Source organism: Lithobates pipiens, unplaced genomic scaffold, assembly GCF_037356315.1.
Source record: "Lithobates pipiens isolate NorthernLeopardFrog02 unplaced genomic scaffold, aLitPip1_a1.2 Scaffold_27, whole genome shotgun sequence".
Classification (NCBI taxonomy): domain Eukaryota; kingdom Metazoa; phylum Chordata; class Amphibia; order Anura; family Ranidae; genus Lithobates; species Lithobates pipiens.
Genome location: NW_027507788.1, coordinates 94,763,111 through 94,785,536, shown reverse-complemented (window position 1 = coordinate 94,785,536; position 22,426 = coordinate 94,763,111). Strand labels below are relative to the sequence as shown.

The following is a 22,426-nucleotide window of genomic DNA, read 5'->3' as shown; positions in this document are numbered from 1 at the left end:
TTTTTGTTTCTTTTTAGTGGCTTCCAGGGTGATTATTCCGAGATATTGGAAATCCCAGCACACTCCTTCAATAATAGAATGGTTAGCTGAACTAAATAAGCGTATGAGAATTATCGGTGCAGTTACCTGACCAATATTCCCATTTTCAAGAGGTATGGCTTCCCTGGATATCCTTTATGAAAAACCCTGACTTTGCAACCTCCCTATCCTATCATTGCAGTATTTGACCCTAAAACTCATACATTATTTTTTACCAAATTATTGGACATCCTGCTGATAAGCCCATGTCGACTAGTATCCCCCCCCCCCTGTTGTTTTCCTTTCCCTTTTCTCTTATTCTCGTTGTCTTTATGCCATACTTAATTGTGGCCAATAATGTTTAGAATTAATTTTCAAGTGTACATTAATGATTAATATCTTTAATGGCAAACCATGTTGGTTTTCATGAGTAAATTACTTAAGGCATATATGAGCTTCACTGTTCATTTCTATGTTGCCAACTGCGTTTCTTTTTTTATTGTAACTTTCTATACATTTTTATGATGACATTTTCAATAAAAATAAAGATCAGAAAACAAACAAAACGCTATTGAGAAAAGGTGCGAGGCAATAGCACAAACAGGGAATAAGATATAAAAATAAGATATGGTATACAAAATGAGGCCAGGTGTTTCCATATTACAGGAAGTTTAAATGGTTCTGCAGGTTTAGAAAAAAACGTAGAGAATACAAGTTGAAGCAAAAAGCACATTTTATTACATTAATTTACAAAATGGCTTTTGTAGCAATGATATACTGTATGTCATATCATTTTCTTAAGAGACAGTGGAGTTTTCCTTTAATTGTCATTCGCCATCCTGAAGCAACATTGTAAGGGATCACAAGTTCTTCTATAGCCCAACCACTTCTAAAACAGACATTTTTGAAATAAGGAGATATTTTTGTCAGTGGGAAGAGGCAGACGCGCGTGGGTATGAGTTAAATTGGATAGGGGATTGGGCTTAAGGCTGGATTCACACCTATGCATTTTTAGTGCTTTTTTGCATTTTGCAGATTTGCTCTACAGAACGTATTCCATAGGAAACCATGTTAAATGGACTGTAGTGCAAATCTGCAAAAAGAACTAAAAATGCATAGGTGTGAATCCAGCCTAATATGACTCTTCCAAGAGACCCAAAAACCTTCATACAAATAAACATAAAAAACAAAAGGTAGCGCTTATCTTGCCCACACACTTCCCTTGCAGCATACGGTTTTCTCCAATAAAGACTGTCAGAGGTACCCCTTTGGGTACACATACCACTGGTTGAGAACCTCTAATAGGGTACAATCAGGCTTATACAGTCACAGTCTTTTGTTTGCCAGGAAAAGTAAGGGCTTGTCTCCACTGGCGGCAAACAGGGTGGGTCCTGGGAGTTCTTTTTGCTCCTGAAATGCCCCCAAAACACCCCGTACAACTGGCACAATGCAATTCATAGGCCGAGTACGTACAGGAGAGGCAGCATTGCAGTGTCTTGTGGTGAGCAAACAAAACTGGGAGTGTGGCATTGAAGAGCAACAACACAGGCAACCCTCCAACTTCCTAACCAAAGGGTGGTAACACAAGTTCAAAAAGAGCTTGCAAATTCTTTAAAATATATGCAAATAGTTAAAGTCAATGGAGACAACCCCCACTCAGTAGCACATGGTTTACTTTCCTTTGTTTCTGCACCACGCCAATTAGCCAATGGAAGTACATTGAAATATGGACACTTCCAAGCATAGGTGAGCATGCAACTCACTGCCCTTCTCTTACGATACAGCATTGGAGGCTTGTGATTGGCCTAGCACTGTCACGTGGTGGTAGGGAAGGAGCCCATAGTCCTGTACCTTCTCTGTTGAGTCAGTTTGGAGCATACACACAGGGGTCGATTTACTAAAACTGAAGAGTGCAGCTGTGCATGGTAGCCAATCAGCTTCTAACATCAGCTTGTTCAATTAAGCTTTGGCAAAAAAAATTAAAAATCTGAACGCTGATTGGTTACTATGCAGAACTGCACCAAATTTTGCACTCTCCAGCTTAAGTAACTCAACCACATCTGTAGGAGAAGCATGGAAAGGGGAGTATATGCTGCTTACATGGTGAAGAATGTTGTGACCCACCTTACTTTGCTTGCCTTGCATGAGTAAAGTAAGAGCCACTTCAATAAAACATCATAAAGAGCAGATGTAATGTGCAGTAGCCTACAGCAATGGTTCCCAACTTCAGTTCTCAGTTACCCCCAAGGGGTCATGTTTTCAGGATTTCCTTTATCTTGCAAAGGTCAATTTCAATGGCTTTGCTATTTTATGTAGGAAAAATTCCGAAAACATGGTCTGTTACTTAAGGAATGAGATTGGGAAAAACTGACATATAGCAACCAAGTTGTTAATGGGTAATAACAACTGTAAGAGTTGTAAGGTCAAATAACTAACTAAACAATTCCCAAGCCAATAGGACGACCATAAGGATTTTAGTAGTCTTGGGTTCATGAGTTGAAATTAGGCCTGATCTGCCACTTTTCTACCCTGTGATCGGATAGATCATTATTCCTGTGCTTGTTAAAACCTTGATCAACATACGTATGCATAACAGACAACTACGGTATATACTTTTATTCACGCTACAATCCATACAGAACTGTGTGATCAGTGAGCTGTTTCAGCTGCCATAATATATGTGCTTTGCTTAGCCAATCATGTGATTCACGTGCCCTGTCACATTTCACACCCAGGATGGGAACACCTCTGTTTCTTGCTAAAACTTTGATGCTCTAATGTAGTTCAATGAGCAGGCCCATGGCACAGGACTCGGCAAACTGCTGAGGCCTTTCTTGCCCAGGGCTGCCTGGTCTTATTTTTAAAAACGGCTCAAGATGTTCGAAACTGGCCAGAATCCTCTTATAGTAACTCAAGGATGTTTATAATTATCAAAATATAAAAAAAAACAGTAATGTAGGCAAATTAATAATAAAATAGACCAATTTGGCAAAAAAAACAGCTAAGCTTGCAACCCTGTACCGGTTTTCTTTTCTCCCTTTAAACTGCCTAAGCCCCTCCCCCACAGCTCCCAGTACCTGAAAACAAATTAGTCTCACAGCACTCTGTTCTGAAACCAAAATTAATCATTGAGGAGTATGCCCCACTCTTTGATATCTCCTGTGCAGGTTATTGTGGGAAGATAATAAAAAAAATGACTTTGGACCGCTATGCTAGAAGTATTTAAATACATTTAAATGTGTTTTCATCTGTTAGGAGTTATACTTTGACACGTTTTGCGCTATTTTTTTTTTTTTTATATAACTACTATTTAACTCTTTTGTACATTGCATTAGGACAACCCATTTAGATATAAGGGCTTCCAAGGCAACAAAAGAGACCAAAAAAAAAAAAAAAGAACAGATATACATCATTTGATCCAATGCAGTGCACCACAAAGCATGGTAGTGTATTATTGTGTGTTGTGCTGCACTGAAAAGCATGTGCGTTGGAGGTTTTTCTAAATCAATGTTTATAATGAATGGCACCACAGCATGTAAATGTACCACTGCAAAGGTCTGAATAGGTCTTAAGAGCAGTGTACACGTGTGCAGTGCAGTTACCTAGAGTTCCTATAGTCACTTTTTTTTCTAGCTTTTGGGAAGGGTTAGAACCTCTGCCATGTTTTATCATTGTATTGACCCTTACTTGGAAGAGTCTCTGTCCTGGTAACCAACTTCATTGGTACCGAAGGTGGTGGGATTTCCAAAATTGTATAGGTGTCTCCATAACAAATGCTGGGGGAAGTCTTCCATTGAGAACACATGTTTAGGTGACAACTGTCCAAATTTTCTAATTGATGGACAGTTTCTTGTCCCTTAGACCTGGGCCAGTGGAAGTAAGAAATGCCCCAGCATCAGTGGGGGTAAACGACTCCTCAGGCTTGGTGGTAAGTGAGAGTAAAACAATTACTTGAGCCTGGGATCAGTATGCAGAGGAATAGTGCCCCATCACTGGTAATAATGGGAGGAATAGTAACCCAATGTTGGTGTCAGTGGAAGGAATGGTCCCTCATCATTGATGTCAGTGGGAGGAATAGTGCCCGGTCACTGATGTCAGTAGAAGGAATGGTGCCTCATATCAAGGTGAATAATAATCTCCCAAGGGCTAGATAAAAGCAAGCAAATGGGATTTGGCCCACCTGCCACAGTTTGGAGAACGCTGTTCTAAGGGCTTGTCTCCACTGGCAGCATGCAGTGTGTTTTTTTTTTTTGTGCCTTTTTCTTCTTTTAGAAACATCAAAAAACCAACTACAACCAAGACAATGCAATTGATAGGCATAGTACCCATGTAAGCGGCCATGTTGTTGTGCATAAACAAAAGTGCTGTGTTTAAGAGCAGCACCATGGGGGGGGGAGCAACCTTCCAACTTCCCAACCCAACGGCAGGTACACTAATTCAAAAATCACTCACAGCTGCATAAAAAAAAAATACATGGTATACTAGCGGAGGCAAGTCTTAAGAGGGAATTTCGTAGAGATTTCTTTTCACTTCCTGTTGTGTCGGGAACATCTTTATGTCAAGGAAACTGAGATCAATCTGGATATCATTATGTAACACAATATATAAGAAAAAAAAAAAAAAAAAAAGACAGACAGAATAGGAGGGTCTGACCAGTGTAATGACCATACAGAAATACATTATATACATACAGGCCGGACAGAAGCAGGCCAAGACCAGTGTAACAGTATAAATCCCACTGCGAACCACCACCCCAAGGCATGCTGGGAGAGCAGATTCAAACAGCAGGACAGTGGAAATCATATAGACACATTTGGAGCAATAAAAAAAGATTCTGGTAAAAAAAAAAATGCAGAAATCAAAAGGAAGGAGAAAAAAAAACACAACAAAAACAATCATATAAAAACACAAATCTGGCAACAAATAAGATTAACTGGCGGAGGTCCGTGGTAGGTAATGTGGCAACAGCAACCTCCATTTAAGGCAACACCAGGCTGGGTGGGTGTGGCCAACAGACCATAGTAAGCGAACTCTGTATTGTCAGAAATCTGAGGACCCACAGAAGAGAACTGGATCCGACAATCATATTGGGTTTCCAAAGGGATCTTTTGTAAATATTTATTGAGTCTTTGCATTCTTTTGTCTTTTGCAACTCGGATTCAAGAGAAAGGAGTTGTGAAAATCCACAGGCTGAAGATGTCAGCTGACAGACTGGACACGCCAACATGGTGCCATCCATAAAACAGGAGAGCCCAAGGACATTGCATGTTAACACTGTGAGGAGAAAAAGAGAAAAAAAATTAAAGGGTATGTACACCCCAACAATGAACTTCTCATTTGCTCCCTTTTGGTCTTTTAGGCTAAATATACCACTGAAAGTGTTTTGTTATACAGTATCTGTCCCAATAGATGGGTAGAGTTTCGAGCAGAAATTCTTAGAAAAAAATATATTCCAAGAAACTTTGTTTTTCTACTCATTAGTGGGTCAAATTGATGTTTGTTTTCGACCTCATTAATGAGAAAAATTGGAGGAGCAGGATGGAAAATGTTTGTTTTTTTTGCAAATTTCCAACAATGAATGTGGTAAGTCCAGAAATTCTGATCGTTCTAATATCCAATGTTAAATGCAAACAAAATCTTTTGAACAACAAACCAATGTTCTGGGAATTTTCTTGTGATTTTTTTCTAAGACTAAAAATTTTCATTCAAAATTCTATCCATCTATGGACAACTTAAAGCAGAGTTCCACTCATTTAAAAGTCAGCAGCTACAAAAAGTGTAGCTGCTGACTTTTAATAATCAGACACTCTGTCCCACGGTGCAGGGATGCGGGTGTACGAAGCCTTGCTCCTCTCCCCGTAGCTGGCATTCTAACGGTGGACCTTGGCTTCACAGCCAGGCCTGCAGTGCACTGCACATGCATGAGCCATGCTGCGATTGGCCGGGCAATCTTCCGGGACCTGTGATGTGTCCCAGAAGATTGCAGGGAGGGAGAGGGGAGAGGTGATATTCCTTCCGGCGCTGCGGCACCAGGGGAGGAAGTGGGAGCTGGGTGCCTGTAAAAACAGGGTAACTGCTCCCTCCCCCCCCCCCCCCCCCAAAAAAAAATGACATGCCAAATATGGCATGTCAGGGGATCACCAACACTTGAAGCAGAGTTCCACTCAAAAATGGAACTTCCACTTTAAGTGTAAAGAATACCTGCTGATTGTACCAGAAATGTCTGCTAATAATTTCCTTGTCCTGTCTGCCTGTGCTCTTATCAGCTATTGTTGTCAGCCATCTATCGGGACTACAGAAGTGTGGCCATCTATGTTATAGACAAGGGGTCTACAAATTTTTTATTACCAGGGCCACAATGTATATTTTACAAATATTTGCAGGATATGAAAATATCCCCTGACTTTTGGGGCCCTATAAAAGTCCCCCCTTAGATCAAAGTCCTGCTTTCATCAGTATCCCCATCAGAATCTCTCCTTCCATCAGGCTGCACATCAGAGTTGCCCCTTACATCAGGATCCCCATCAGGGTTGCCCCTTACATTAAGATTCCAATCAGAATCCCTCCTTCCATCAGGGTGCCCATCAGAGTCTTCCTTGTATCACAGTACCCATAAAAGTCTCCCCTTAGATCAAAGTCCTGCTTACATCAGGGCCCCCTTTTTATCAGGATCCCTATCAGAATCCACATCAGAGGCCCCTCTTACATAAAGGTGCCCATTAGAGGTTCCCCTTACATCAGGATCCCCCTTTATCATTGTAAGCTGGAGACCAAAGGCAGCATCTGCCTACCTTATTCCTCAAACAGGGCACACGGAGGATAGACCACTGACCCTAACTGTGGCCCTAGATGTAGTCTCCATATTTTGGAGACCTCTGCTATAGAGGAAAGCAGAGGAAGGAGCCTTGTAGTCTTTTTCTTTTTCATTTGTCGGTATCTTAGTAGGACTGAAAATGTGCTTTCGGCAGAATCACCAGGTGTAAATTAAGGAAACAAAACTTGAAAAAAAAAAAGAAGACTAATGCAGTCACCCCCTCACATCTAAGCACTGGTGAGCTGATATATATATCATAGTTATGCAAAGGTGGTGTGTCAGGTGGCACACCCTAATCAGTACATGCAGTGCTGATTCCCCGTGTTGCCCCCCCCCCCCGCATTGCAGTGCTGCTGGCTTCCCTCCTCTCCCCCCCAGCAACTGTGGGGGATGTTTCAGGATGGAGAGTGGGGTAAGAGGCTAGCAAATATGTCAATTACTAGGGCCTTCCTTTTCTAAATGAACACAGTGAACACACTTCAGTTTATGCTTCAGTTTGTGAATGAACAGGAATCCGCTCAGCACAGAGCACTTCCCATTCATTCACTGCCCTGTGCAGCTGTGGTTGCAGAGAAAGGCCCGTGTGTTTAAGCTTTAGGGTGCACACCCTAATAAATTAGGCTGAGCACATCTATGATATATATATATATATATATATATATATATATATATAGACTTTTTGGGGGGGTGTTTAGATGTGTTTTAAATTTTCACGATATTAATCATGCAATAGAGGGAGGAGGTTAAATTAAAAGGTGTAATTATTCAGCTTAATGTTTAAATATATGGTAAATAAACAGTGCATATTATTACACAAAAGGAAAATATTTTTTACTGTGGGATTTTTCTGGTCTTGTTAAAAAAAAATAAAAAATCGGTCTAACCTCCGCAGCTGTGCCTCCTCCTCCTCCACCTAGCAGTCCACGCTGGTCATTCCGTTTTTCTGACTTTAACTCTACGGCGAGCTCAGCTGAAGCCGGATCCTGGGCTCTGCAATGGAAATGATGGTTAATAAATAGTACATGGAGACGCTAGACACAAAGCATGCCATAAGCTAAGAGGTTCAGATAAGAAATGGAAAGTGGTGGGAGAGGCGCTCATCAGAGGTGATGAATGTCTAGTCATGAATGACAAAAGGCCTGCTAAAGATAGTGATGACCACCATTCACCTGATGAAGATAAAGCAATACAGAATGTAGACCAGACCTCATTCTTATGCTCTTTGAGTGCTGCATAATGTCCAGTATTCAAGAATTATAAAATATAATACAGAACTCCAGGCAAATGTCCCCACCTTCTGTATGCAGAGTGGAGACTGGTTACAGCAAAAAAAAAAAAATTGGGATATTCCATTACTTTCTGTCCATGAAAACAAACAGGAATTAAGGGGAAATCTTTCAATGAGGACACCTGTGATGGCTGTTTAGGTATTTTCCCTTTTTGGTGGGATTTCTTCGCTTCCTGTTGTGTCTCTGAGACAGGAAGTGAAGGGGAATTTCATTAAAGGGACAAAAATAGCAACAAAATAAAAAATAAAAAGGATTTAAAATTGTACACATGGCATATATAAAGTACAATAATACAGGTATACATCCATTAATAAATCATTATAATACATATTTTTTAATGCATCAAGTGTAAGCACCTGAATATGATTTGGTTTCAGCCTGCTGAAATCCCCTATAAATTCAGATTGGGGGAGGGGCATCACTGAGGGCTAATCAGCTATGTTGCATGCAAATGTGCTGACAAGCAACATGATGACAGGAGGCATCAGAATATTTTATTAATCCAAAAGAGAAAGGAGGAGATAGCAGAGTGAGCAGAGGGATGACCTCATCACTCTGTCACTGCTCCTTCGGTGTTCAATCATAGGCTGGGAGTGGATAGATGACATTACTATTTCTTTACTGAGTTAAAGAGGAACTTCACTCTCTAAATCAACATTGACTATTTTTAATCCTTATGCTGCTATCATTAGTAAATGAATAGGAAAGTATATCATATTTGCTAGTCTTAAACTTTTTTTTACTTCAGTTACTGGTTTCCATACCTAGAAAAATGAGGTCATACATCCCAGGAGTCTTCAGTAGGGGAGGAAAAGCTTTCTCAGCTAAGAATACCTTCTCCTGCTTGCATGGTTGAGCTAAGGGCATATGGATTCCAGGAAGTAAATGCTACATAAAATACATATTCCCTTACTCAAAATGGCCACAGCCAGAAATGCGTGGAGGTGTTTTTCAAAGTGATTTCTCAACATGGGAGAGTTTGGATGGGAGAGTTTACTTCAAATATTAAAAATGAATAAAATAACATTTTTAGTTTGTGGTGCTCAGATGAAGTGTAGTTCCACTTTAAGATGGTCTTAATTGCCTGGCTCTACTGTCTGACAATCAAGTGTCCTACATGAACATGTGCCAAGAAGAGTAATGCTGACAGGGGATGAAAGCAGAGAGATGACCACATTAGCAACAATCGGTCCAATACCAGGCTGGATGAAGGGAGGTGATCATCTATGGTATTTACAGTATAAGATGCAGATAAAAGTCAAGTCACCAGCTTGGCTATGCAACCGGTGTAAGTATCACAAATGAATAGACATATACAGGTGGGTAATATATTTCATCTATTTACCTGTTTGCCTGGAGCTTTAACTATTCCCTACTCCATACAAAATTATAACATTTTAAGAAGTTCATGTCCACTCCCCCCATCTCAAATCCCACAAAGACAACCTCTCCCATACTTTGGATGCGCTACTTTAATTCCAGCAGCTTCCAACCCTTTGGGAAGATCAAAAAATGTTCTGCATCCTTTAAACAGCTGGGAGGTATGGCGTTGCCAGCTGGCAAAAAAACATACAAATATCAATTTCAGTCATGTCTATAACTGTGACCTATAAACTATCTACTCTATTTGGATATTTTTATTAGGACTGAATTAGGAGTTTTAATAATAGCGGTGTCTGAAATTCCTATAAAAAAAAGTTTAAAAGTGACCTTTTTTAGATTCCATACAGGTCCAGAGCTTTGCTCAAAAGTCAGTACTTACCCTATATAGAAAAAACCAATAGGAGAATGTTGGACCTATCATATCAGTATTATGGATTTTAACATTAAGGTGCCCCTTCTCTGTGGCTATAAGAGTCTCTACTCTTGTGACGCTTTACACAAGATATTCAGGTGCATCTCAAAAAATTAGATTTTCATCAAAAAGTTAATTTATTTCAGTAATTTAATTCAAAAAGTGATACTCATATTATATAGATTCATTACACACAGAGTGATATATTTCAAGCATTTCTTCCTTTTCATTTTGATGATTATGGCTTACAGCCAGTGAAAACCCAAAATTCAGTATCTCAGAAAATTAGAATTTTGTGAAAAAGTTCAATATATTAGACTCATGGTGTCACACATCAGCCCATTAACACAAAACACCTGTAAAGGTTTCCTGAGCCTTTAAATGGTCTCTTGATTTGGTTCAGTAGGTTACACAATCATGTGGAAGACTGCTGACTTGACAGTTGTCCAGAAGACAGTCATTGATACCCTCTATAAGGAGGGTGAGTCAAAAAAAGTAATTGCTAAAGAAGCTGGCTGTTCCCAGAGTGCTGTATCCAAGCATATTAATAGAAAGTTGAGTGGAAGCAAAAAGTGTGGTAGAAAAAGGTGCACAATCAACAGGGATAACTGCAGCCTTGAGAGATTCGTGAAGCAAAGGCCATTCAAGAATTTGTGGGATATTCGCAACGAGTGGACTACAGCTGGTGTCAGGGGTTCAAGAGCCACTGCACACAGATGTATCCAGGACATGGGCTACAATTGTCTAATTCCCTGTGTCAAGCCACTCCTGAACCAAAGACAACGTCAGAAGCGTCTTAACTGGGCTGAAGAGAAAAAAAGACTGGAATGTTTCTAAAAGTAAAGTAAATTTTGTATTTCATTTGGAAATCAATGTCCCAGAGTCTGGAGGAAACGTGGAGAGGCACAGAATCCAAGTTGCATGAGGTGCAGTGTGAAGTTTCCTCAGTCAGTGATTATTTGGGGAGCCATGTCATCTGCTGGTGTTGGTTAACTGTGGTTTATCAAGTCCAAAGTCAGCGCAGCCCTCTACTAGGAAATTCTAGACTACTTCATGCTTCCCTCTGCAGATTTATGGAGATGCCGATTTCATTTTCCAGCAGGACATGGCACCTGCCCACACTGCCAAAAGTACCAATACCTGGTTTAATGATCATAGTATCACTGTGCTTGATTGGCCAGCAAACTCTCCTGACCTAAACCTCATAGTGAAGCTATGGGGTATTATCAAGAGAAAGATGAGAGGCACCAGATCCAACAATGCAGACAGGCTGGAGGCTGCTATCAAAGCAACCTGGGCTTCCATAACACCTCAGCAGTGCCACAGGCTGATCGCCTCCATGCCACGCTGCATTGATGCAGTAATTCATGCAAAAGGAGCCCGACCAAGTTATGAGTGCACACTATACTGTACATGGACATACTTTTCAGTAAGCTAACATTTCTGTATTAAAAAATCCTTTTTTTTAACCACTTTCAGACCGGACCAATTTGCTGGTCAAAGACCAGACCACTTTTTGCGATTCGGCACTGCGTCGCTTTAACTGACAATTGCGCGGTCGTGCGACGTGGCTCCCAAACAAAATTAACGTCCTTTTTTTCCCACAAATAGAGCTTTCTTTTGGTGGTATTTGATCATCCCTGCGGTTTTTATTTTTTGCGCTATAAACAAAAATAGAGCGATAATTTTGAAAAAAACGCATTATTTTTTACTTTTTGTAATAATAAATATCCCCCAAAAATATATAAAAAAACATTTTTCCCTCAGTTTAGGCCGATACGTATTCTTCTACATATTTTTGGTAAAAAAAATCGCAATAAGCGATTATTGATTGGTTTGCGCAAAAGTTATAGCGTTTACAAAATAGGGATAGTTTTATAGCATTTTTATTAATAATTTTTTATTATTTTTTTTTTTACTAGTAATGGCAGCGATCTGCGATTTTTATTGTGACTGCGACATTGTGGGGGACCCATCGGACATTTTTGACACATTTTTGGGACCATTGTCATTTATACAGTAATCACTGCTATATAAATGCAGTGATTCCTGTGTAAATGACACTGGCAGTGAAAGGGTTAACCAGTGGGTGGCAGTGTAGGGGTTAAGTGTTCCTAGGGGTGTGTTACTAACTGTGGGGGGGTTGTGCTTTCATTTAGTGTACACTGATCTCTGCTCCAATCACATGGAGCAGAGATCAGCGTCACTAGTTGCTAGGCAGAATGGAAAAATGTTGTTTATACAGCATTTCCTCCATTCGGCCGCTCTGTGAGACGATCGCGGGGATGCCCACGGCGATCGAGTCCGCGGGTCCCGCGACCGGACTCACGGGGGTCCCGACCAGCGCGGCGCGCTCCCGATGGCACGGCGGCAACGAATATTGGACGTACATGTACGCCAATATGCCTGCCCGTGCCATTCTGTCGACGTACATCGTCGTGCGCTGGTCGGGAAGTGGTTAAATTGGTCTTATGTAATATTCTAATTTTCTGAGATACTAAATTTTGGGTTTTCACTAGCTGCCTGTAAGCCATAATCATCAAAATTAAAATTAAGAAATGCTTGAAATATATCACTGTGTGTGTAATGAATCTATATAATATGTGAGTTTCACTTTTTCAATTGAATTACTGAAATAAATTAACTTTTTGAGATGCACCTGTATATTAGATGAAACCATTGCTTAAATGTGTACTTCAAAAAATAAATAAATTGACCCACAACAATTCTAGTTTCTCACACTGTAGGGTCAGTTAACCACGTCTTTGCACTTGAGAGATAATATACTGCCAAAACTCTGATGTAGTTGAGCGTAATGGCAAGGCACTGGATCACAGTGAAAAGGTCCAACTAGTTTCCTGAAAGGATGTTTAAAAGGTCCCGCAAACAATATCTGAACTCTTCGAGGAAGCGGTGGACATAACAAGATTGCGACTTAACTAATTATACAATGGTGACCATGTGCTAATCTGTGATTAGTCATCTGCTGGAAAATATGAAAAAGCCAACAGCAAAATAAACACGTTCATAAAATAATAGACTTTCTAAACATTACGGGGCTTTTTTAGTCTACAGCTGCGCTAACATATTGGATCTTTAAAAAAATAAAATGAAGAATGTTTTATATATCATTTCTGGCATTCTTGTATGTTTTTCACCAAAGGCTTCAAGAGATGTTTTTACATGCTGCTCTTAGATAACATATAAATGTATTTGTGTATACAGCTATATACCGGCATCACCAACATCATGACGTATCTAATCAGAGCATATCTGTCAGGGCTGCAAAATAGGCAACCAGCCAGGAGAGTGCACTTTAATCAAGCATACACAACCCTAAAGGGAAAGTATTATATACACTGTGTGTGTGTGTGTGTGTGTGTATATATATATATATATATGCGCTCACATTTAAAATAACATTTAAAACTTAGAGCTACAATAAATTTCTGTATTTTCTATGTGTTTACCATATGCATTATTTTAAATGCAACCAATGTATTTACTTCCATTTGACATAGTACCAGTCTTGTGCAATCTCCTCTACACCAGCTGTGAGACTCAGTGAGTAAGGATCCAGGTGTGCATACAAATATGCTAACAAGGAACATGCTGAAAGGAGGAGACAGCAGAGTGAGTGCAGGGAATAGCTCATCAATCTGTTGCTGCTCCATCACTCTCCAGTGTCAATCAGCAGGCTGTAGGTGGAGCAAAGACACCAATGCATCCCTCTCTGCAGTCTACAACTGTACTGACATAAAGAACAGGCATTGGCTTCATGTTAATACAGCTTTGCAAAGCAAGTGACTGTTCCTTACATGAATAGCAAAAAGTCTAGTACTGAAAGCACATTAATGTGACTTTTAATTCATTGTCGTAATTCATGAGCCAAATAATGCACCAATCTGAATAGGCCATAATCCGCATAAATTAAATGTTACCTTTATTAGTACTCATGTATAATAAATAATAATAGAAAAAGGCTGTACTAAATTAGGAATAATTCATCAAAAAATTCTCTTTATGGACATGTGTTTTCATCTTTTAGTGTGTATACCACTTTTGTTATCTGACCAGGGGAAGCTCATTCATTGTGGCCACTCATGTGCCAAACACTGCAAAAATCTGAATAAGGTCTAATCCACATAACTAAAAGCACTAAAAATGTATAGGTGTGAATCAGGCCTAAGAAGGGTCACCTATTTGCATTTTGCAGATTTGCACTACAGAAGGTGTTCCATGGGAAACCATTGTTAAATGGACTGTAGTGCAAATCGGCAAAATGCAAAAAGCACAAAAACACATGTTGTGGAAATTTTAGATGTATTTATTATATATATATTGTCATAAGAGTCCTCCTGTGTTCATTCTCCCCCAGCCCACACTAAAAGAGCTGACTGGGGCAGACTGACGCTGGTTGAGATACGTTAGGTAGTGGATAATATCTTGGGCTTGGAAAAAAAGGTGTTTGCGGAGTGGGGGTATGTCTGCCAGCAAAAGGGCCCCTGTACATTGTACAGACGATCGTCTGGGGACATATGTTTGCTCTGCGGGCATTGGTTGTGTGCGGATGTGTGCACATTGTCTCTGCTGTGTCTGATCAGCACATGGAGATAGGCAGTGCACATCTGTAGATAGCTTTCCATTCACAAGAGATGTAGAATTATCCAAGTATACATTGTTCTCTGGAACAATGTATATATTAAGGATTTCTATCAATGGAATTATAGTCATCGTTCATTGGTTTTGTATGGTTTCCATCATTGAAAGCATTTAGTTTATCTGTGTCACAGACTATTTGAATGTATACATGAATGTGATTGGTACCGTCTATTGTATTGTATTGTATTGTCCTTATATGGGCATTCACATCCTGTTACTGCTGTGAGGTCACACCCTTTGTGGGAGGTGTTCAGCTGTCTGAGGCAAACCCTCCAGGGCGTGGCTTCCAGTGGGAAAAGGAAATAAAAAGCTGTGGTCAAGGGGAGCTCAGGCTCTTGCTTGCTGACGATGAAGCAGAAGGAAACAATGCTGTTGATGTCTCTTTAATGGGTAACCAGAGGGGCCTGGCTGAGGAGCAGCCAGGCTGAGATGAGGATGTAGGTTGCATTGGGGATGTCTGGTCATTGGGATGAATGTGTTGGAAGGTAACCTAAAGCATTATATCATTAAGACGGAAATGGGTGCTTATTGGAAGCACAAAGTAGGTAGTGGGGCTGTGTGCATAACATAGCAGCCAAATTTCTACGACACACATTAGGTGTGAATCCAGCCTTCGCACTCATGTGAGCAATAATAATAAAAATAAAATGTGGTGCAAAAATTCAAATGAATAAATAATAATCCAGTCTCTCGATGATAAATACCAAATATGATCTTCCTTTTTTTTGGTGTATATACCACTTTTTTTTTTTTGGTGCACTGCTTTTGCTATATGACTAGGGGAAGCACAGGCTTATTAACAGCTTCCCACCCAGCAACTGTACATAAACCCATACGTCCTGCCAGAACTGTACCTTGTGCATGCCCTTGAGGGGTACACATCGGTCAGACCCGTTGTCCACCAGACACAGCAGATCCCCGATCCAAATACCGATGAGTGATGCTCCTCCTTGGTACCATGTAATCGCTGTGACCAATCACAGCAATCACATGTCCACTATTAAACATGGCTGCCATACATGCAGCCATTGAGAACTACTGTGATCTCTTTGCTTGGTCACAGTGATCACATAATGCAGGGCCAAGCACTGCCTCCCTGTACCATGTGATAGCTGTAGCCAATCACAGCTATCACAGTAGTTCCCCAATGGCTGTATGAAAGCAGTCGAGAAAGGATTGCTTAAACAGCCATCATAGTGCAAAAAAAAAAAACATCCCTAGAGGGTGTTTTTACCAAAGAAATGCAGCAGAATACATTTTGGGTTAAATTTATGAAGAAAGATTATTTGCAAACTTTTATAACAGAAATCAAGTAAACATTTTTTTTTGTTTTTTTTTTTAATACTTGTATTTTTTACTTTTATAGCAAAAAATGTTAAAAAACCCAGTGGTGATTAAATACCACCAAAACAAAACTATTTCCCAAAAAATTATAAACATTTAATTTGGGTAAAGTGTTGCATGACTGAGTAACTGTCATTCAAAGTGTGACAATGCTGAAAGCTGAAAATTGGCCTTGGCACAAAGGGGGTGAAAGTGTCTGGTTTTGAAGTGGTTAATTTATGTTATTAGTGTGAATCACTGTTTGAGCCAACGCCTGTAACTGTCACTTTAGCTTTGTTTGCATGTACGGTAAGTAAATGTGAAGAAGAATACAAATAAAAGGTATGCAAAAGAAATTAAATGTATATGCTAAATACTGTAATTACAAATATTAACCACATACAGTCACTAGAATACCATATTTTTCACGACAGTACTACAATTACGCCACTGAAAACTAAAAAATAACAAATTCCTATAATCAAATGTTGGGTCCTATCTTGGCTGTACTGTAGCAGAAGCTTGCTTTTTTTTTAGGTTCAGTAGTCTTGTAAATATTTAGTTTGGTTCTTTTTAGATTTCTTTGGCTTGGGATTCCTCCAGGGGGGAAGTGATGGAAAAAAATATTCTCTAAGGGGTGTAAAGCCTTTGTGGATGAAAATTGTTCTGAATGTATTTAGACTTCCTGAGTTATTCTTAAATTTCCAGAGTCAAAGAAACTCTTTCATCTCTAGTACAAGACTAGATTTTTCATAAGCATTGGTTATTTTGGGTACTATTCTAGTATTAAAGTCAAACTTAACCACTTAAGCCCCAGAAGATTTGCCCCCTTAATGACCAGGCCAATTTTTTGCGATACGGCACTGCTTTCCTTTAACTGACAGTTGCTCAGTTTTGCGACGATGTACCCAAACAAAATTGATGTCCCTTTTCCCTCACAAATAGAGCTTTCTTTTGGTGGTATTTGATCACCTCTGCAGGTTTTATTTTTTGTGATATAAACAAAAAAAAGTGTAAATTTTGAAAAAAAAAAAAATATATACATTTTGCTATAATAAATATCCAAATTTTTTTTTCTAAACAAATTTTTTCCTCAGTTTAGGCCGATATCTATTCTTCTTCATATTTTTGGTAAAAACAAATTGCAATATGTGTATATTTATTCGCTTGCTCAAAAGTTATAGTGTCTACAAGATAGGGGACATATTTATGGCATTTTTATTATGAAATTTTTTTTTTTTTTTGTGGCAATCTGCGATTTTTATCAGGACTGTGGTATTGCGGCGGACAGATGAACAGAGTTAGAAATAGCCACTGATTACTGTATAAATGTCACTGGCAGGGAAGGAGTTAACACTAGGGGCGATCAAGGGGTTAAATGTGTTACCTAGGGAGCCTAACTGTGGAGGGATGGGACTGCCTGGGGGGAGATCAATTGTTGTTACTAAGCATTAGGAACAACAGATCAGTCTCCTTACCCATGACATAACGGAGATCTGTCTATTTACATTGACAGACCTCCGTTCTGTCTCTCAAGAGCGATTGCAGGTGCCCGGCGGACATCGCAGCCGCCGGACACACGCATCGGCTCCATTGTCACGCGTGCCCCCTAGTGCTCTTAAAGCGTCCGTAGTACAGATACGACGGCTCGCCCAGGGGAGCCAACCTGCTGCGTTTGGTCGGGAACCAGTTAAAGTGATATTAAAGTTTTTTTTTGTTTTTTTTAACTAACAAACATGTTATACTTACCTGCTGTGTGCAGTGGATTTGCACAGAGCAGCCACGATCCTCTTTTAAACAGGTCCCTCGCCTTGGGGGCACCCAAGCCCAGCAGAGTGCTCTGTGTGTCCATTCAAACATGGAGCCACAGGTTGGCTCCGCCCCCTCTCTCTCCTCATTGGCTCACTGACTTTTATTGACAGCAGTGGCTGCTGTGTCTCAACCAATCAGGGGGTAGAGTCCCAGACAGCCGCGTCTCTCCTGCAAAATTGCGAGATTGAAGTATTAGGGGGGTCTGCTGCACACAGACGTTTTTTTTTTTTTTTTAATCTTACTGCATAGAATGCATTCTACTTCCGCTTATCTGTCCCCCCCGCTCCTTCAGCACCCCAAAGATGCTGCTTGCAGGACATTTTCACGTCCTGCCAGCGCAGTGTCCCAGTGTGAAAACACTCTGGCTTTCACGCTGGGACTGCAGGGGAGGCCTGAAAAACGCCTCAGTGTGAAAAGGGTCTTAGGTTTTAATCCTTTCACACTCTATCAATAAAAAACAAAAAAAAAATTGTCTGGAGTTGGGCTTTGAACTAAAATCATTAATGATTCCCTAAAAATGATACAGGATAAGATAGTTAAAGGTAAGTTTTAAAGGGAGAGCAGTGTCTAACTACCCTTTAGATTTCAACCCAAGACAGAATGTGTTGGAGTCACACCTTGATTCTTTTTTCTTGGGGCCTTTAGACCTTCTTGCCATAATTCTTGGCCTTGTTTATGTCCACCTTAAAGTATTGGGTATTTTAACATAATTGTCAGGGAAACCAAATAAATGAAAACCAAGGATTTAGAACAGCAAAAGGGATCCAAGACCAGGCAACACACTTAATGGTTTTAATACTCAACAGCAGTAAAATCCTCAATAACCCTGTCCAAACCTATGCACATTTTTACAGCACCAACCAGTCACTCTTTCTTTGTCAAATATACTGTCATGTGTCACATCTACAGACTTTCATTCAGGAAGTGCCTAGCCTCAGGCAGACACCCTGTTTGCACACCATCACCATGAGGCACAGCCCAATGGGAGATCTAAAGCTCCTCCTAAACCCAATTGTCAAGAAGGTCCAAACCAGTGTAGGGTCTACCCTAAAGTGTAAGTATAGACATTTTTTTTTCGTTTTATATAGAGAATAGAAGAGTTAAGATCCCAGTCACGTTATTTTTTGCAGCCTTTTTCCTGAGGAGTATTTCATCCTCTTTGATGCATTTACTATAATAAAAGGATTAATTAAAATTCCAACAAAGAGAGTGGAACCCCATTGTTTGAGGTTGCAGAAATTGCAAAGAACTTGGAACTTCTAGGTAGAAATATCTCAATATCTAAATAACAAGCTGGTATAATTGGCTTACTACTTTTCTCAGCAGTTTTCCTTATTACAACATGTGGGCTAATTATATAATTATAGGAGTTAGACCTTCCCACACCTCCTTATTTTTCAATATAGTACTAAATTCCTTACAATGTATATAATTCAACTAGGATTTTGTCTTCCAAAAAAAAAAAAAAATTCGATTTTTCACTAAAATGAATGGGGATTTGTTCAAGTAATTGAGTGGAGTACTCCAGCTGTCTAGAAGTACAAGTATAGTTTGTAAAATCTCATTAATTACAGATGTTCTCAAAATCAGTGAAAATATAAAAAAAAATTATAAAAATATTTTTTAAATGTTGATGTTGATACTGAATCTCCAAAAAAAACTATAGGTTACAAGGGTATTCATTCTTCACACTCACAAAATGGCTCTGTGAAATGATAAAAAGCCATGCAACTATAACAAAGGTCGTTGTATGTAACCAATACAAGTTATTTTGTTTTTTTTTGATAAAAAAAACTATAACAAAAGGTCAGCACTGGATTGGAAGAATTATGTTATTAGTGTTTGGAAATGGGCCAGTCTTAGCTGAAGGAGCTTTGTGCAGTGAGAAAAAATAATTCTTACAAAATTATATAAATCAAAAGTGATGAAATAACTTTTTCTTGGCAAGGCAATGAATTCAATTCAATCTGATTAGACGCTGGCTACACCATCCTACTGCATAATACAGACAGCCAGGGGAATAAAGGACTATTTGTACATAAATTGGGCAAGACTAATTCTGGTAATGTTTAAAAATTACATTACACATTTAATCCTTTCTTTGAAAAAACTATTTATTGTATGTTCATAGGTGCCTGAATGATCTACGTACATGTAAATAATAGCTTCTGGGTGTAAACATATATATTCCTCACCAGAGGTTAAAGTAGACTATGGGCAAAACTTTTTTTTCATTTAGGATAGAGTAAGGGAGTGTCATAACCCCTGTCAGTTTATTTTTTGCCATAAGTGTCCCATTGGGGAGAGATTTCTAATCCTCACATGGAGAAGTGAGGGGAAATCCCTCCAAATTAAGGGAATCCCTTGGGGAACCCCGTGTTACCAGAACTAGTGTCCCCATTGGAAGATTTCCCCTTGGTTACCATCTGAGTCACCGACCCTCCATCAAGGAAGCTAAAACAGAAAGATGGCTGCCTGTATATGGAGTAACTTAGAAAGAGGCTTCTGTACTGAGGTACATCCCGGAGAACTGAGCAGAAGCTGCTGTCTGTGGACATTAGAAGTACTTCTCATGGCTCATCAACTAAGGTACCTGTGACTGCTTGAAACAGTCAAGGACATGATTTAGAGTAAGAGGAATAACCAAAATGACCTTTAACCACAGACATTAGATATATTTGCATAAAGTTTCATCTGCTTGACTGCTTTAAAAGCGGCAACTACAATAATTGCTATTAGAGGTCCAGCCTTTTTTCTGTACCCTAATCCTTTCTCCATAATGTATTGAATAAAACAAAACTTTAAAACATACTAAAGTGACTAGTTCCCAACTGTTTTTGTACCCTACAATTAGTCAAGATTTCCATTCTGAGCAGTGAAATGCTAGCCTGCCTCACCATCTAGGGCAGTCATTCTTAACTGGGGTTTTGTGGAACCCTAGGGTTCCTCCAGAGTTTGCTATGGGTTCCTTGAGCTGTTGCTGAGTGCCCCATAAAATGTTAGAGTTAATGCCACTAGGCAGAGCCAACTGCGTTACACCACTGTTCTTTTTAACTGTAAGGAAATGTTCTGATCACCGCTGCAAAGGGAAATATTTTTCCCACCACCTCCATTCACAAAGCATTATCTTACTGCATCCCCCGCCCCAAATCACTCCCATGTTGAAGGCACGTGGGCTGGTATGGTTGGGGGGGGGGACTTGCTTGTCCACCCTTTTCCTGACCTGCTGTCATGCATGCTTGGATAAGGGTCTGTTATGGATTTTGGGGAAACCCCACACCATTTTTTGGAAAATAATTGCCACGGGGAGCCCTTTAAAATCCATACCAGACCCAATTTTTCATTGCCGCCAATTCTTTTTACATTCAGTTGTCAGCAGGAGCCGATTTCTTAACTTACGCATGCCAGGACCACTACTTATTGCCACGCATGCCAGAAACACTTACTGTATTTATTGCCTTTAACTTTGTTTTAAGTGGTATTTACAGAGCGTTTTGCTTTATGTGGCAAATACCACATTAAGAATTAGTGAATTGACATTTTCAGGATCACATGCGGTAATTGGAAAAGCACCTAAATACCACATGCAATCTGCTTTTGTGAATGGAGTCCATTCTTCCAAATGACCCCTGATGAATTAGTTTTAGCAATGGTCCCCTGAAATCTGAAAATTCATTCAAGTTTTCCCATGGAGCAAAAAGGCTGAGAAAAGCTTATCTAGAGCAGGGGTATCCAAGCTTTCTAAACAAAGGGCCAGTTTACTGGCCTTCAGAGTTTAGGAGGGCCGGACCATTGGTGGGAGGAAAAAAAAAACATAGTGCCTATGGTCATTAGGAGGAATGGTGGCCCATCATTGGTATTAGTGGGGGGAAGAGTGTCCCACAGTTTTTTTTCAGTGGCAGGAATAGTGCCCAATTGTTTATCTTGGTGGGAGGGAAAGTGCCCCATCAATGGTGTCAGTAAAAGATGTCCCATTGTTGCTGTTAGTGGAAGGAATAATGCTCCATTGCTTGTGGTAGTGGGAGGAGTACTAACCAACTGTTGGTGTCAGTGCAAAAAAAAGTGCACAATCGTTTATATCAGTGGGAGGAATAATACCCCATCACTGGTGTCAGTGGAAGGAATAATGCTACATTGTTAATGTCAGTGAAGGGAATGGTGCATTATTGTTGGTGTCCGTGAGAGAAATATTGCCTCATTTCAGTTGGACGAACAGTGTTCCAAGGTCCAGAAAAAAGCAAGCAAAGGGCCCAAGGGACTCAGTTTGGAGACTGCGAATCTAGAGGTTCATCCTCAACCTTCTGGATAGGAGGAGTGCTACACTTCTGTTTGAGTGACTCAAAGTGCTGCATTTAGAAGGGTCAGCAACAGTGCCTACATAGTGTATTTCTCTTACTATAGATTTCTTTCTATTGGTTGTAATCATAGGTATCAGCCAGTTCTCAATACACCTAAATTGTGACACTTGTGTTTGACTTACAGCTCAGGGACCTTGACCATATCAGGTGGCTTGTCACGTGCTTTCCTCTGCAGAAATCTGCACTCTGTCAACAGCTGAGTATTAGGAATGATATACCCACGGTGCTTTAGAAGTTATAAACAGATTATTTTCTCCTGTTCTGACATCAGCAAGGAAACATGCTTTTTTGATTAACTAATCAAACTCAATACATAAAGCCAGAGTTATTTTGGGACTTCCTTTATAGTCTTATG

General features: G+C 39.8%; 1 protein-coding gene across 1 annotated transcript in view; it reads right to left on the bottom strand.

Moving 5' to 3' along the window:
* Positions 1 to 733: 733 nt before the first annotated feature.
* Positions 734 to 22,426, bottom strand: part of BCAM (basal cell adhesion molecule (Lutheran blood group)) — a 140,373-nt gene continuing 118,680 nt past the window's right edge. Inside the window, exons 15-16 of the mRNA XM_077457231.1 lie at positions 7,717 to 7,822; positions 734 to 5,292 (exon numbers count right to left, since the gene is read on the bottom strand). Of these exons, the coding sequence (XP_077313357.1) occupies positions 5,287 to 5,292; positions 7,717 to 7,822 (112 nt within the window). The 3' untranslated portion in view covers positions 734 to 5,286. The remainder of the gene's footprint in view (positions 5,293 to 7,716; positions 7,823 to 22,426) is intronic.